This window comes from Mobula birostris, chromosome 14 (assembly GCF_030028105.1).
Source record: "Mobula birostris isolate sMobBir1 chromosome 14, sMobBir1.hap1, whole genome shotgun sequence".
Classification (NCBI taxonomy): domain Eukaryota; kingdom Metazoa; phylum Chordata; class Chondrichthyes; order Myliobatiformes; family Myliobatidae; genus Mobula; species Mobula birostris.
The window spans coordinates 27,392,563-27,408,913 of record NC_092383.1 but is presented as its reverse complement, the minus strand read 5'-3'; the positions used below and the strand labels follow the sequence as shown (position 1 = coordinate 27,408,913).

General features: G+C 39.1%; 1 protein-coding gene and 1 long non-coding RNA gene across 7 annotated transcripts in view; one reads left to right on the top strand and one right to left on the bottom strand.

The window, feature by feature from the left end:
* The window catches only part of nr2f2 (nuclear receptor subfamily 2, group F, member 2), a 42,896-nt gene extending 28,361 nt beyond the window's left edge, over positions 1–14,535 (bottom strand). The window contains exons 1-3 of one of the 4 annotated variants that reach the window (XM_072278270.1): positions 8,926–10,161; positions 7,648–8,196; positions 6,091–6,278 (exon numbers count right to left, since the gene is read on the bottom strand). In XM_072278270.1, coding sequence (XP_072134371.1) covers positions 6,091–6,278; positions 7,648–8,196; positions 8,926–9,337 — 1,149 coding nt within the window. In that variant the 5' untranslated portion in view covers positions 9,338–10,161. Of the gene's footprint in view, positions 1–3,533; positions 6,279–7,647; positions 8,197–8,925; positions 10,162–14,116 lie in introns of those variants that run through there. The other 3 variants (XM_072278271.1, XM_072278268.1, XM_072278269.1) reach the window with 3 other exon arrangements.
* LOC140209791 (uncharacterized) overlaps positions 12,945–16,351 on the top strand; it is a 53,567-nt gene continuing 50,160 nt past the window's right edge. For 2 of the 3 annotated variants that reach the window (XR_011889062.1, XR_011889063.1), the window contains exon 1: positions 12,945–13,353. This is a non-coding gene — a long non-coding RNA (uncharacterized lncRNA). Of the gene's footprint in view, positions 13,354–14,149; positions 14,241–16,351 lie in introns of all 3 variants that reach the window. The other variant, XR_011889064.1, reaches the window with a different exon arrangement.

Below are 16,351 nucleotides of genomic sequence, written 5' to 3'. Positions count from 1 at the left end.
GAACTGAAAATAAATAGTGCAGAAGCTCTGAGTTTTGGAGGACTGGGCCGCATAGAACAGTCTGTTGATCTGAAGGCGATTCCCTGATGGTAAATCCATCATTAGCATTTATTTCCTGTAAGGCGGCAGCTACAGCAAATTTATCTCGTTTTTGTAGCGCTTTAATAGACATTTATTAAATGCTTTTAGAGAGAGCGTGGGGCGTCTGATTATATAAATTTAGAAATTGAGCATTAAAGGCGCGAGTTAGTAATCTGGTTACCTTTCTTTAAAAAGTGCTTCATCATATCAAACAAATGTGCATTCAAGAGATGGGAATGGGTCGTTCTTTTACTTTGCAGAGCAGCCTATTTTTTTTCAATCGTACACCTTAGGTATCTAATTATAAGTGCCTTGATAAAACACATAGAGCTGGATTATCCAACATACGTTTCGCGATCCACTTTAGATTTTTCACCATGTATATTAAAGGAACCTGAATGTGAATTTCACAAAAAGTAAAATACCTGTGATTGTGCAAGTGTGCGTATGAGAGAGAGAGAGAGAGAGAGAGAGAGAGAGATAAAGAGAGAGAGAGAGAGGGAGAGACAGAGAGAAAGAGAGGGGAATAGATTGTTCATTAACAGTGTAATTAGTAACAGTTCTCTTGTCGTCAGATTTATTCTCTTTGAAAAGGTAAAACTGTTTAAATTTGACAACCTTCTGCAGAGAAATAAATGGAAAACAAAAATAAAACTCGTGCAAAATGTTTTAAACCGTTGCCAGTGGTAAGGTTTGTCACTTGTTGTAACACCACATATTCATAATTCTCTCATTGTTCATAATGTTTTCTTTTTGACACGTTAATATTTCACGAATTGCTCTGAAGTCAAAAATGTGTGTGTGAGTGTGTGCGTGTGTGTGTGTGTGTGTGTGTGTGTGTGTGTGTGCGCGCACAGTTTCTTAATTACTGGACGCTTTTATTGATTATGCTTCCATGATCTAAGTGTAAAAAGAGGTAAAATCTAGCGCCATTCTTGTTGACATTTCCTATGTTTATGAAAAATAACCTTCACAAAAAAATACGTGGACTCGTTTCTGTATAAAGAAGTGGGACTTCTGTGTAAACGCTCTTCGCTTTCTGAAACTTTCTAGCCGAGGAAAATAAATAAATGTGACATTCGGCTAAGCAAGAGCTCATTAGTTCGCTGTACGATCCTAATACGGGGACATAAGTGCAAATTATAGAGTTCAAACCCAGCACACGCGTTGTCAACTAAAATCAGCCCCCTAGAACCATGATACAAATTGCTGCAAAATTGCATTTCAGTCCCTTTGAGGTTGTGAGTGTAATGACAATCATCTTTGCGTTAAAGGTACATTAAAATAAATCTTGCTTTGGATTATATGTTTGGAACTGAATTTTTGCAATGTATCCTGTCTGTATTGCCCTTCGTGTTTTATAAACGCCACTGTTTTTAAAGTCTTGATCTCTAAAGCATATTCTGGCGATCACTTTTTTTTAATTAATACATTTATATTGATTGAGCCTACACAGACACACATTTCAAGTAAACTTTCTTTCATCAACTCGAATCCTGTTACAACCAACGCCCAGTTTTAACTGCTTTAAAATTACTGAGTAATTAGATTGAGTTGCGTTTCACCATTAATTAGGCAACAGCGCAGTAGGGAGGCTTTGAAATTCGAGAAAAAGGGGGGGGGAGATCATCTGAAGCAACTTTCAACCCAGTTTAAATAAATAAATGCTCGCAGGGGTTTAGAATTCTGATCGTGTCTGCGTCTCGAAGGCTGTAAATGCATTTCCCTTAAGTCGGTGGCACGGGGAATCCAAACTTTGTTTAATCACTTGTGCCTTTTCTTTTTGGCTTTGTCATTGCGCCATTAAGCTGAGCTGCACAGGATTGAATTTAACCCTTTTGGTCTTCGCAATTAAAAAAATAAATGAAGAGGTGAGAAGTACGTTATATGGGACGCGGTAATGTAAATAGAGCATTAAGGAGACAACTATCTAAGTAAATATGGATCATAGTTTTTGTGGTTGTGTGTAGCCAGCACTCCTCTCTGTATAAGTTAAAGTGAGTTGAGATTGAATTGAGGCTGCTGATTTTTGCATATTTAAATATCAAACCACAAAAGGATCGCGTGAAACGTTGGGCCTTGTTACCTCGAGGACTGCAAGGGGCAAAACCTGGCTGTCTTTTGCAAAGAAAAAACAACTGCACTTACAGCAACAGACCCGAATCTTCTCAGTTTCCCCTTTGGATCGCTCTCAGTTACGATCGCAAATATACATATATACATTGTAAATATATGCATATTTTATAAATACGATGCACTAATGCTGCTGCTAATAGTTTTATTAGAGCGGCTCTGAACGTAAGTAGAAAAGGGGGGCTGAAATGTGCTTCCTATTACTACTCGCCTGGAGACGGCAGCATATTACACGACGCCATGTTGGGTTGCTAACAGGACACTAAACCCAGCCGGCTGAACGCATACTTTCACACGCTCGATCTCCGATTACAAATACAATCCGACCCCCCCCCCCACCCCCGCCACCTCCCAAAAATACATTAAAGACAAACAGAGAAAGAATGCACCAAACTTCATGTTGTAACAACATCGCCTACGTTTTAAAGCAGCCTTTGGAAATCGCACTGGATTTGATGCAGTGCAGGTGGTGTTATATTGAGTTATATTCTCTTAATGAGGCTTTTTGTTGATGTTTAAAGATCGCCTGGCCGCATTGTAAAACATGATCTGATATGCCCCCACCCCTCAGAATTACCGAGGTTTGGTCATTAGCGGTTAAAGGCAAATCACTTGGGTTACTGAGCATGCCGACTGAAGTCACATTGCCCACACCTCCGTTTACTCGCTGCATGGGTGTGTGTGAGTGAGTGTGTGTGTGTGTGCGCGCGTGTGTGTTTGAGAGAGTAAGTGTGTGTGTGTGTGAGAGAGAGAGAGAGAGAGAGAGAGAGAGAGAGAGAGAGAGAGAGAGAGAGGGAGGGAGGGAGGGAGGGGGAGGAGGGGCGGCACGCCGGAGCCGTACAAGCTTGCAGATCATGTTTGGCTGGTTTCTTTTAACCCCTAGCACAGAAATGCGAAGTAAGATCAGATAAAAAAAAGGGCCGCAGGAAAAAAATGGACACTTCAGGGGAGCGTCACCATATTTCAACGGCCTCAGATCTCGCCAGTTAAAGGACAAGCTCGTCAATTTCAATCCCTTTTGTCAGTTTCACCCCCGGGTTAATGTTATTGTTCTAACGCAAGGAGAAAAGGGGAAACTTTTTTAGAGTGGAGGGGATGCGACGGAGAGGAATGTTATTATTTTTAAACTAATCTAAACTGAATGCAGACCATCTAGTCCAGCAATTTCCAATAGTGGAACTTTACTGTACGGCAATATAGGCTCGTACCTAGTACAGATTATATGCAGAATCGTTTATTATGATGAAAGCTTCGATTTATCAATATTTAAGTTAAGAAAATAGGGAATGAAACAGGGAGAGACTTTGATTCAAAGCCATAAATTATAATTTAATACCAAGAACAATTTACAACAAAAACGCTGTATACAATAGCTAACACAAACAGGAGTCTGGCGTAGTAACTCCACACACATATTACTTGCAATAAAAAACATCTGAAAAGGCTCGATCTATAAGTTAGAACAGCGTAGCAATACCCTGAAGTAAAAAAAAAACGTGGGTCAGCTGCAAACGTGTTAATAATCACAATCATACATCATTTCTGGTCCAGATCTGTCTCTATAACAGGTAAAGATCACTGTTCCATCAACTATACAAAATGATTCTTTGTTTTTGTGCAACCACAACATGATGTAGAACGTGGCTGGACAGCCACACACAAAAAAAAAGTTTTTTAAATTTTTTTTAAAAAAGGGACAAAATGCAAGTTTTCACACTGCAGTGTGGGTAGCAGCACTACCAGAAAAGCTCGGAACAAATGGCTTGGCCAACCCAAACCAGCTCGCTCTGTTTTTTTTTATTTTTGCTTTTGTGTGTGTGTGTTTTGCCTTTAAACACGGGTATATGGGAGCACTGAAGGCAAACATTCGCCCAAATGTATATCCTTTATACAATCAAACATTTACATGTATGTAACAAATGTAAAATGTGTTAGCGACCTGTGGCCATGCTCTCACAGTCTATTCCCATATATAAAAATTCAAATGAATTTATATTTATATACATAAAATCAGGCTCACTTGTAGTGCTACACATCAAACGTCAGCCACATCATCTTCCGTTTGAAGATCTTCCAATAACAAAAATTGGCAACCACATTTTTCCAGACATACTTTTTTGAATAAATCTCATTTAATATATTTTATTTACAATCAACACTGTTCCTAGTAGCAATTGCTTGTTTAAGTGTGTTCTGTGCGTGAACTTTAGACACAATAAGCTTCAAAACAAAATCCTGACCATTAAAACACATAATGATCCATGCTTCCTAACACCTGTCTAATGTACATTGGTTGCACAGGCACTTAAGTTAGAACTAAATAAGAGTCGGTGGTCAAAATCCCCATGGCATTTTGAATTTTAAAAGGAAGGGGTACGGCTGTCATATAGGGGCATTTGACTGTATCTTTAAGGTGTCATTGCTAAAACTTAAAGGCAAGGAGCAGCATGAGTCCACGATACATCCTTTCATTGAAAAAGCATGTGGTTTGTCCACTACTACAGACTGTGGCAGTAAACTATACAGGTATATCGAGTAAGTAAGACAAATAATGCACGAATTGTAATGACTCCAGTAAACTGCAATGTTTGACCATTGTAATGAGATTTTTTTTTTCCCTTGGGTGAACATACAATTGTAACAGCGAGAAGTTCCATATATCAAATAATATAATCTCCGAATACTTTCATTTTTTTTCTTGAATATAACACACAAGACTTACCAAACAATCCAATCATAACTTTTACAGTACAGAAATTTTGCACTTAAAAAAAACCCTTCAGCTTGTATACACGACTGTAAACTCCAGATACTTAATTAACCACATGTCAAATAGTAAGTGCCGACATCGAGTTCCATGCTGAATCCAAGAAAAGAAATTGTGGTATTTTTTTCCTTTAAAAGGGCGAAGGATTTATAATTGTGACAAATGGTTGGGAAATATACAAACGGGCGTGTTTTTTTGCCTCGTACGTTTTTATACTGCAATAGGAACTTAATTGAGCCACATAAATTTAATGAAAAAATTGTACTGTGTCTTGGACACATAAAATATTTTTCTTTCAGATATATACCCACATTCTACTCCCGCCCCAACCCCCACATGTCAATATTAACGAGTTTTCAACAATGGATTTTTAAATTACAAGTGTGTATCATTTAATATTGGTCTGCAGTCAATTTCCCCCAAATTAAACGTCTTTTGAGTTAACACTATAAGTGCGCTTCCAGCATTAAGTTGCATTTCTGTCAAAAACCCCTTTCATCTAACATTTTAGCGGATTCAGTTTTAATTCTTGCAGAACATATTTACGTGATACACCGTATCTGATAAGAAGCAATGGTTATATCAAAATTATTAGTAGAGAATCACAGAGGAGACTGGTTTGAAACCAGGAAAAATACAAAACAGCTATAGATACATAGACACCGGACAATTTATAATAATTTGGAAAATGTTATTTTTCTTTCCTCCTAATTTTGAAATTCTTGTTTAAATGCACTTATCTTTATATCGATATTTCTCAAAAGTTTACAAAATAAACCAAAATAAAAGACTAATTTCCTTTTGTTACAAAATGATAAGTAGCAAGTTGTTCTGAACGACACAGGAGAGTTTTTGAATGCGTTTTTTAAGTTCGTGTACAGTCATTGAAATCCACAGTCCTTTTTATTCTTCCCTCTCTTCAATTTTTTTTGTGTCACATAGGTAAACTTGTAACAGCCTTTTAATTCCTTCCTTACAGAAGGAATTTGCAAAATAATGTCACTTGCCTTTTCCCCTCCTATTTATTGAATCGACATGTAAGGCCAGTTGAAGCTGCTCCCGGATAGTAACATATCACGGATCAGGGTTTCTATGGGGGTTTTACCTACCAAACGGACGAAGAATAATTGCTCGATGACAGAAGATGAGACGGTGCGAAGAGAAGGGAGACGAAGTAAAAGCTTCCCAAAACGGGTCGGTTGGTTCGGGTACTGGCTGCGCACATACTCCTCCAGAGCACATTGCGATTTCTCCTGTAAGCTTTCTATATGGGCCACATCAGACAAACCGCAAGCATCTTCATTAAGGAAAGAGGGCACAAAGGAAAAGAGCGAAAAAAAGAAATATATTAGAAAAAGTGTAGGATTAAATACATTACACTCATACTTGCATGGGACCTTTAATTAGAAAGCATAGGTTATGACCTGACCTAGCCATTGCATCTTGCAATGCTGCAAACCCAGCCCAGCAGACGCATATTATTACAGGCATCAAAGAAAACACAAAGCACAGATACAGCAACCATTCACAACCACAATTTACAGAATACTTTTTTTTAGCGTTTGTAAACTTAAACCAGATTTAACTTACACTGACGAACAGCGTATATATTTACACGTGTATATATATGCTTTTATTTTATCAGCATGTAACACCAAAGTGCTCACAAAACAGTGAGTTTGCTTCGCTGCACACAAGGCCTGACATTTTACAAATAGTAATAAATTAACTGCTATGGTAATGTCATCGATTGTTCTTGGTTGAGTAGGATCAAGTAGACTGAACAAACAAAATAAACCGCATAACATTTAAAAGTGTTTCCAAGTCGGTTAGTAATTCAAGTATTAAAAAAAGACTAAGAAAAATACTACTTCATAAAAACTGGCATGTGATAACTTAAAGCAAACACACAAAACGTCACCCTCACTTAAGCTCAGTAGCCTGGATATTGTTTTTCTCTAACTAAATGCTCACTTTAATTTGATTAGCTCGGTTAACAAAAAAGACATTTTGGAAAAGCATCGTTTTATGTGTGAAGTAATAATATAAAAAAAGGAAGTTTGGGTCACGACTGGAGCACTGGAAGGGGTCCAGAGAGTCCTCTAGATACCCAGATCACTCTAACACAACAAGGAAGGGCTTGTGAACAGCTTTCCCACATAAACTGGAATTTTCAAATTCCTGATATCAATCGCTGAAAGCTTAATACCAGCCCTAAAAGAACGGTTGTGTTATTACTATAACTTAAATTCAGCAATTCTGAGCATTACATGAAGGAAATTGACTCACTTTGTAAAATATGACAAATGGAAAAAATAATTATAATTTACTCTCCTTTCAGATCTATATTCACACATCGTGAAAAAGATATATATCGCTTTGCAAAACGTTGGAAAATAAGCAGTAACTGTCCATGACATGAACCACTACAAATGGTTTAAATGCTGAATAAGTGCTTTCATCATAATTAAAAACTTGTATTTTGCTAAAGCATTAAGACTTTTCAGCTATTTCAATATTAAAATACATTATATGGAGCGTACATGACAGTACGCTAAGTACACTGAAAGTAGAGCTGAACATTTTCCCGAATCTCCATTCTGATCTGATATCATGGCTGTTCATGATTACAGATCAGCCATATTTTGATGTGAATATTTGCTTACCTGAAGTAAAGAGGACAATGGCCTTTAAGCAGCTGTACTCTGCCGAATCGACGTGCAAAGCCTTGAGTTTTTCGACCTGTTCCTGGAAGATCCTTATGTGATCCATGAACGCAACGACCCTGTCTGCAGACATAGGAGACGCATGGAGCCCGGCGGCGGCCAAGAGAGGAGCCACATGAAGAGGCATGGAGCACTGGGCAGCGTTCAGAACAAACAACTCACTCCAGGTCAGCCTTAGCAGGGCTACCTGGTCTGTGATCTGCAGATCCGGGAAGAAAGGGATATTCCTCGCCCATTCCACGGCGCTGAAGAGCAGCCGCGCGGCCAGTTCACAAATGTTTTCAATGCCCATGATATTGTTCGGTTGCATGCACTGGCTGCCGTAGCGGGAGGTCGGGTAGGGCTCGGCCCGCAGTAACAGGGAGATATATCCCGATAAATAGGAATGGCAGTTGAGTGGGTCTCCGTTTGTCAAGGCGAACTGGCCTGGAGTCGGTTGTGTAGGTGGCATTCTTCCCCTTTGGACTGCTGCAGTGCGAAAAGAACAGACTACAGATATTGAAACCTGAATCTTACCACATTTTCAGACAGTTTGCACACAATACATGCTCCTAGCTATTTACAAAAAAAAACATGAGCTGCCGCAGACACTATCATTTTTATATAAATCTCACCCATGCTACAGTATAATGCTGCATATTGTAAACCACAACTGCATATGTTAAGCCAAGCACTGTAATGCAATTTTGCTATGTCATTTCCCTAAAGCGTGTAAAAACTGATTAAATATTTTACAATGACTGATTTATTTTCCTATCTGGACTTTACTCTGCAACTGCTCCAACTTGCACAGAGCATTATTAGCACCCTCCTCTCTTTTCATGTGAAGTTTCATGTGTAACATAACACATTTTTCAAATTAGATTACAATCAAAACACGCTTTCTATGGTTAATCTACAACTTGCAATTTTCGAGCACTCTCTCCCCCACACAGTTCTCTCTCTCTTTCTCTTTCACACACAAACACACACACAAACACATACACATACAAAGTGAAAGCAAAAAAAAATAACATTTATAAGAACACTTAAAGGACTTTTTTTCAACCATAAACTGTAAAGACAGGCGATAGCAAATGATTGCAATATGCATGCATGATAGCCCATTTTAACTTTATAGAATTAATCAAGCGCTGTTTAGTATTTTTTTTGCTAGATGGAAGTGGGGGTTTGTGGTTAGATCGGATCAAACATTTGAAATAAATGAATTCTCAATACCTTCCCGTCTCATGCCGACTTTGAGGCATTTTTTCAGGCGACAGTACTGACACTGATTGCGGTGGTGTTGGTCTATGGGGCAGTTCCTGTTGGCACGACATGTGTACGTCAAGTTTCTGCGCACACTTCTTTTAAAGAAACTCTTGCAGCCCTCGCAGGTGAACTGGCCGTAGTGTTTGCCGCTCGATTTATCCCCGCACACCACACACTCGATATGCTGCTGCTGCTTCTCGCCTTGCTGTTGGTTGGACTGGGCCGGGGTGCCCGGGGCTCCCGGCTGGCCCGGGGTCTGCGGGGTAAGGGGTGCTCCAGAAGGCTGTTGCGGTCCTTGCTGAGGCGGGGGTGGCTGTGTGCCCTGCGCTCCGGCCACGTCGTCCTGCGGGTCTCGCCACGTACTAACTACCATTGCCATATCTCGGGCAGAGTGTTATCAGGCAGCGAAAAAAAAGGTCTTTTGAATCGGCAAATCAGGAAAATGAAGGAAGGAGAGTCGATTAGCCGACCAAAAAAATACAGAGAGAAAGAAAGAGAGAGAGAGAGAGAGAGAGAGAGAGAGAGAGAGAGAGAGGAGAGAGAGAGAGAGAGAGAGAGAGAGAGAGAGAGAGAGAGAGAGAGAGAGAAAGAGAGAGAGAGAAAGAGAGAGAGAGAGAGAGAGAAAGAAAGAGAGTGCAGCAGTTCAAACCCGATCGGCAGAGAAGAGGCGAGTGTCGGGGGGCCAGGACCAGGGCAACACGCAGTCAGCCATTCAGGAAACCCATCAAGAAAGGAAGAAGGGGGACGAAAGGTTAAAGATTGAAAACAAAAAAAATGATCGACTCCTGAAGGCAGATGCACGATCCGGAGTAGAAGTGCCCGACCATCAACTGATCATAAATTCTCCGCCGTACTGGTAGTGCTGGAACTGCACATACACACGATGAGAGTCAACAACTCGCCAGCAAAAGAGACTACAAAAAAAGAGTCGACGTCGTGAAAAAGGGAGAGCTATAGAACCTCTCTCATGCGAGAGGAGGCAAAAAAAAGGAAGAGAGAGAGAATCAAACTGATCAAATATGCAAAAGGGGGATGGAAGTGAATCCGATTTGAACGAGCGGGCTTGCGGAGTAATTTTTCTGAAAGGGGAAATCTGCGCGGATGGCTGTATATAGTGAACTTTGACACGACTATTGAAACTGACACGTTTCTATGGAGATGCTTTCCTTATATGGCGCTGCCGAGTGACGGAGCCAAGCGGCGGCTGCTGGCGACTGACAATCAAAGGCGACTGGTCAGAGCTTTAGGTTCGAGGGGCTGGGACATCTGGCCCGCCCCCTGCACCGCATTGGATAGGCACCTTACTTATTATCTAGCACATCCTGGCCGGCAACAAATTTACATTAAATCCATGCGCAGAGTCTACTTCGAAAAATAAGTTTTTTTATTTCTCCCCCACACCACCTTTACTTTTTGAATTTAAAAAAATCTTAAAGGATGGGTAGCGATAGGTAACTGTAGATTTTATAAATGCAACTACAACAAATGAGCCATATATAGATACAATTAATATATAGATAATATGAAATAATCTAATAAATAATATGGAAGAAAATACTCACCAAGCGCACACAACAACAAACACTGAACAATCCCAATTAAAATTATTTATACAAGCGTGTCTTGTAGAAGGAGAATTTTGTTATATGAAGAGTATATTCAACATTATTAAAGACTCTACACCAGAGTTTACAATATATCTAATGTGTGTATATAATTTTGATAGCTTCTGGGATAAGCATTTTCCTGAAAAATCAAAGATTCATCAATACGAAATTTTAAAAAACGCGTTAGTTTTATCTAAAACAAGTTGATGATGAAGAATAGCTCAACATCAGTGGCGATGCTATTGTGTTAATTGGGACATCATAATGTTAGGAGGATTATGAAGAATTTTTAATGAAAGCGTCCAAATACAACAAAGTAAAATAATGTCAGAAATCAGCTACGGCTAGTTTATGGGGAATGATTGTTTCTGTGCTTTCCACAAGGTATCTAGCCGTAGAAAAGCTATGAATACTCGAGAGGGTCTTATTCATCAGATGAACCATTATTAATTCGGATAAAACGCGTTTACTTTGAAATACTAAAAGGTGAAAAAAGCCTTTGAAGTATGTGTATAACTGGCTAGTTAGATACATTGAAACTTATAGGAAGCCTGCTATATTCATAAGGATATGCAGATATGCATCAAAATGCTCGAACCTTGGTGGACGGACGATTCTTTGGAGCATAGTTTGCTCCGATAAGACTTACTCCCTTGTCCCTTTATAATAATGGATTTCAATGCATCATGCATTTACTTTGGAAGGGAGACATCTCCATTTATACCACATTATATTTAAGGGTCACTCTAGGCTGGGTGGGTTATTCTGCTGGCAGTGCTACTAAAATTAACTAGAAAACTGACATTTCAACAAGGCAGAATTGACAAATGTTGTCGTGAGAAATATACAGACACGTAAATTCAATGCTTTTGGAGAGGTCGGTCCTATTGTACATTTAGTAGCAGCAATTAATACTTTGCGAAATTCTTATAGTATGCTAAATAAGTACTTGCAATTGAATTAGTGTGTATGAAAAAAAATACATTATTGTAGGAAGCTGCATGCTATTAAGAATCCGCTCGCGCTGAATTGCAACTGCACATTTCACGGTATTTTAACAAAAAGTCTATCATTTAATACATACGCGCTTTAAAGCGCATCTTAGATGCATCTTGTACATTTGATAAATGCTTTCAAATTTGATAATATGCGCAGTCGGGAATATTTAGATGTTCTCACGCCTACTGATGATTGTATTATTACGCAGTTAATATATAAAATATAAAATCATACCCGTTGAATGATATTACACAAAACATGAAACATTGTATTAAACAGGTGTCACTTTGAAGTCCAATGGGTAGTACCTTAAATACCGTTACTTCGAAGAAGACAATATTTTCCCTCTGTGCTTTGCTGACCTTCATTCAGAAATCTATTCGAATGTACATAATTTGTGGGTATAGTTTCTTAGCAGTGTCCTTACAATTAAAGGAAATGATTAAAATATGTAACATATATGTTTACTTGGATGTAAATAAACTCTTTTTCCTTGTAATGCCTACTTCACAATGCAGTCGCACAGGAACTGCCTCACTTTGTTCAGTAAAGAAGGAACAACATCACCAGTATAGTATCTAAGGCAATAGATGTTGCAAGTTACAAAAAGACAAACAAATGCGCATAGATTTAAATTGAACAGCTTAAATGAGTTAGGCTAAAGCCTAATTTAATTTGAGCAGCCATTCAACGGACAAGATACCATATACGGGTAGTTTTGAGAAATATGAAATGAATATCTTTTGTTAGTAATTAAACAACGTGTCAATATCACACATATCTTGCCATGGGTGCGGGTTGCTAAAAGCGTTTTTTAAGAGTTGCAGGCAAAAGTTTGAAACGTGTATTTTCTGGAGCAAATTTGAGCCGCTGTTTTAATTTTTTAATGACAGATAGTAAGATTAACTTCGTGATAATTTCAAAAGTAAGTTTGAGTTGCTTCGGAACCAAGCAGAGGGACAATCAGAAACTAATCAGTCGGAGCTTAAATAGCTTCCAAAGGATGTAGGTGTATAGGATTTGGTAAATTAATATTGTGTTCTATGCCAACTATGGCATGCCCATTGAAACCTATTTATAACACGAACGATGCCACTTACTTCCCAGTTGATAACCAGCTAGATCTATTGAATTTGAGTTCCCTGTGAATTCGCCGTTTCTTTCTCTCTCACTACATTTCAACACAATGAATAGGGAAAGTGGTTCCCATTGTGTCCCGGTGATCTCAAAGTCATTGCAGTTTTTAAGCGGTGACTTGTGGCACTTTGATAACCGCCGGGAGCTGTCAGTGCAGCGGGCTTCTGAAAAATTTACAGTGCTAAATCGCAGCATATGCTGGAGAATTTGTCAAAATCTTGTACAGTATCTGGCTGCCACCTAGCGTATGGAGTGTCGCTGTAGAACTCCGTAGCAGAAAAGCCATTCAAAGGGATCACGGCGCCTCCTCGCTCACAACGCGTCCTTTATACCCCGAAAAAAAACTTCTGTACCTTTAATATGATTAATTCTTTAGGATTTTTCTCTAATTGACTCGGACGTTGCTGAGCGGGACTGCGTGATCTCCGTCGCTTTGTTTTTTCTAGAACTGCCTGGACGCTTGGGTTGATTTAAGTGCCTGGAATTGGTCTTTTTCCAAAACAACCGATTGCTAATAGACCCCCACCCTCTAAAACGGTCCATCTAAAGCAGTAAAGCCAAACCGATACCGGCTGCTTCATCCCTCAAATAAATAAATACATATTTTGCCCACAAAAATCATCAGATGAGTGTCTGGATCTAGATAAAAGTGGTGAGTACCAATTTCTAATACACAGTTCAAATTAAATCTGTTGATTGTAGCAACGTTTACTCGCTCATTTGCAGCGATTCTGGCTGTTTTCTTATTTTAAAAAAACAAAAGTTTTTATTTAAATGAGCTTGCCGGCGATATCCAGCGTTGTAAATCAAAGCACTATTTCACAGCAATTTAGCATTGAATGAAAAACATATCTAATTCATTGAAACAGTGAAGATACGGCAGCCAGATACGGGACAGAGGCTTTGGGTTTCTGCGCATTCGACCGGCAATCGCTTTAAAAAGGTTCTAGGTACCTTGGCTTTATTTAGGGGTTGGCGACTATGTTTATTTTTGATGATTGTGCTGCATATTCCGCAATATTACACTATCTTGCGATGCCGCAGCCCATTCACGGTTCGATTGAATTCCCGACCGGTGATCGCTAATACATTTGGAAACACGTACATAACTAACCGGAACGTAAGAACTGAGCAGTAGATTATCAAAATAATCAGAACGAGAACCCGAGCTTGATTTAATGATTTCCCCCATTAAATCTAGAAATAATTAAAGCTAAACTTTAATTGTTTTAACAAATATTCAATAGGCTACAAAGTAGAGCATGTGTTGAAATTCAAAACCTGCTTCGTGTCAAAATAATATAGATTAATTAATACAGGTGTTTAAGAACGATAATGTTTTGATCAAGAAAAAACGTCTTTTCCCTCGATTAAGTAAACAAAAGTATATATACGTATATTTATTAAAAACATACCAAACATCATTGCTTGCAATTGTCTTTGTTCAGTGTCCGAAATTATTTGCATCGTGAAGGGTTCGAGTCTCCGCTGGACACAGGAAGTTGTGAATCTTGGCGGAACCGAGTTGGAAACTACTGAGTGAGATGAATCTCTTTTTTTCTCTGGCAGGTGAACTGAAGGAGGGCTCGTCTCCTCCTCACCTGATCTATTTGCCTATTGAAGAGAATCATTCATTTCATCGACCGTCATCTGTTTGCTCGACCGATAGTGTAAACTGATAAAAGATAGTCTTTTGCGAGAGCGAGAGGCTGATATAAATATTCAGAAACCAGGGAAGTACTTTCGATTTGCAATTTAACTTTCGCCCAGTCTTATGGTTAACTTTATGGGCCTATCGATATCGCCGAGCTGACAGAAAGTGCAGTGGAATGCGATCCGCGCCTTTTAAACCCCCGAGCGAGTAATACCCTGCCCTGCGCAACTTCGCCCCTTTGCTCCGGTCAGTTCTACGCTTTTAATAAAAGTTTCCAATAAATAGATTTTTTTTGGGGGGGGTGGTGGTGTGAGGGCGGAGGTGGTGGTGGTGGAGGGGTGGGGGGAGTTGGTAGTGATGGAAGGCCAAAAGTACAGAAAACAGTGCAGAATGCATGCATTAGTTGCAAACCAGAAGTACACTGCGACTATGTTAGTCCAGCCAGAAGAGAAGGGAATAAATAATTAAGTTAAATTATTAAGTTACTCAGCCCCTCATCACCCCTTCTAACCACTGCCAAGAATGGCTGATTTCTGCGGTTACTGGAGTTCAGACAACTTATTTATTTGTCTTCTGTTTCATGTATAAAATTGTTTCAGACTCAGGGTACAAAAGTGATCCATCCTCCAAAAGCATAACACCTTACCCCGCCCCTATCTACGCTTTGAAGAAGAGCAAATATTTCTTTGAGGTTTGAGATGATCTGCTGATGTAGAATGTAGTTTGTGCCCGGTGTAAATTTATCTCCGCATTTTCCAAAAGGGTATCTGTAGCTGGTGGAGAATCCCTCCAGCCCCAGGCCTTTGTCTTGACAGAGTTGAGAGGGGATTGTGTGTGAATCGTGTGAAAAGGACGGCCAGGGTCGCTTCAGATCGATTTTTATTTGTCCCCTCTGTCTTTTCGGATCAGCGCCCTTCAATGGACACATAGGCGTTCTTTCAAGAGAAAAATCTTGTGCAACATTTCTGGCCTGATTGCAGCTAAATACTGCTCACCCTCCAGATTCTGGGGTGGCTGGAATCTGCTGCAATTAAATCATTAAGTACATGTGCACTTCCAAATCTTGCCAGTATTAGCCGCTCCACCACTTTTCCATACAGCCATTTCCAATGGCACAATAGATATCAGAACCTAAACAGACATTTCTACTGGACACTACATACTAACAATAACATATACTAACAGTACAGGCCTTTATATATATAAAACCTTCTAGTCAAAAGGAAGACATTTATAAGTAAAATTGTCAAACGAAGGCGAACTATTTAAATGCATGACTATAAATCTTTTCGCTAATATGTAACACTAAGCTTTAATTGTTGATATGTGAGCGCTGTTTTTTTCAAGGTGTTTAATGTCTGTATGACTAACTGTCAGATATATATGTGTAGCTCCGAATTTCTTAAAAGTCTTGTGGTTGGATTGAAATGACGCCGATTACTACGTTAAACATTATTGTTTTTAACGAGAAGCTCGGCTTGTTCTTATTTTTATAAAATGGGTTGTTTAAGTCACAATTATTTTGACCACACTGAGTGAATACTTTATTTAAAGTTAACAGTGTTAGGTCCAGAGAAGGATGCGCAACATGTTAGAATATAATATTTTGACCTAATTGCCAAAGATAGAACGCGCCGGACTGCTTGACAATGAATAAAATTACTAACAGCCCTGCACCGGATATAAAAACCGCATCTTCAATTTCTAAGTTCATCTTTAGCAATGAAGATAATGGCAAATGTGCGAACTTTGTTGTTTCTGCAATTTTCAATACTAAAGAAACTTACCAATTAATTATAGTAAAATATAATATTGTTAGAAATGGATACCGCACAATTTATTTATTGGTGGATATCTGGTCCTTCGAATGTATGGCGCCAATAAAATTCGGATCAGCACCAATAGGCGCGGGATAAAGCTAATAAGCAGCAATGTACAGTGTAGCTGTAATACGATTCATCCAGTTTTGTGACTGGAAAGTTGACGATAACAAGAC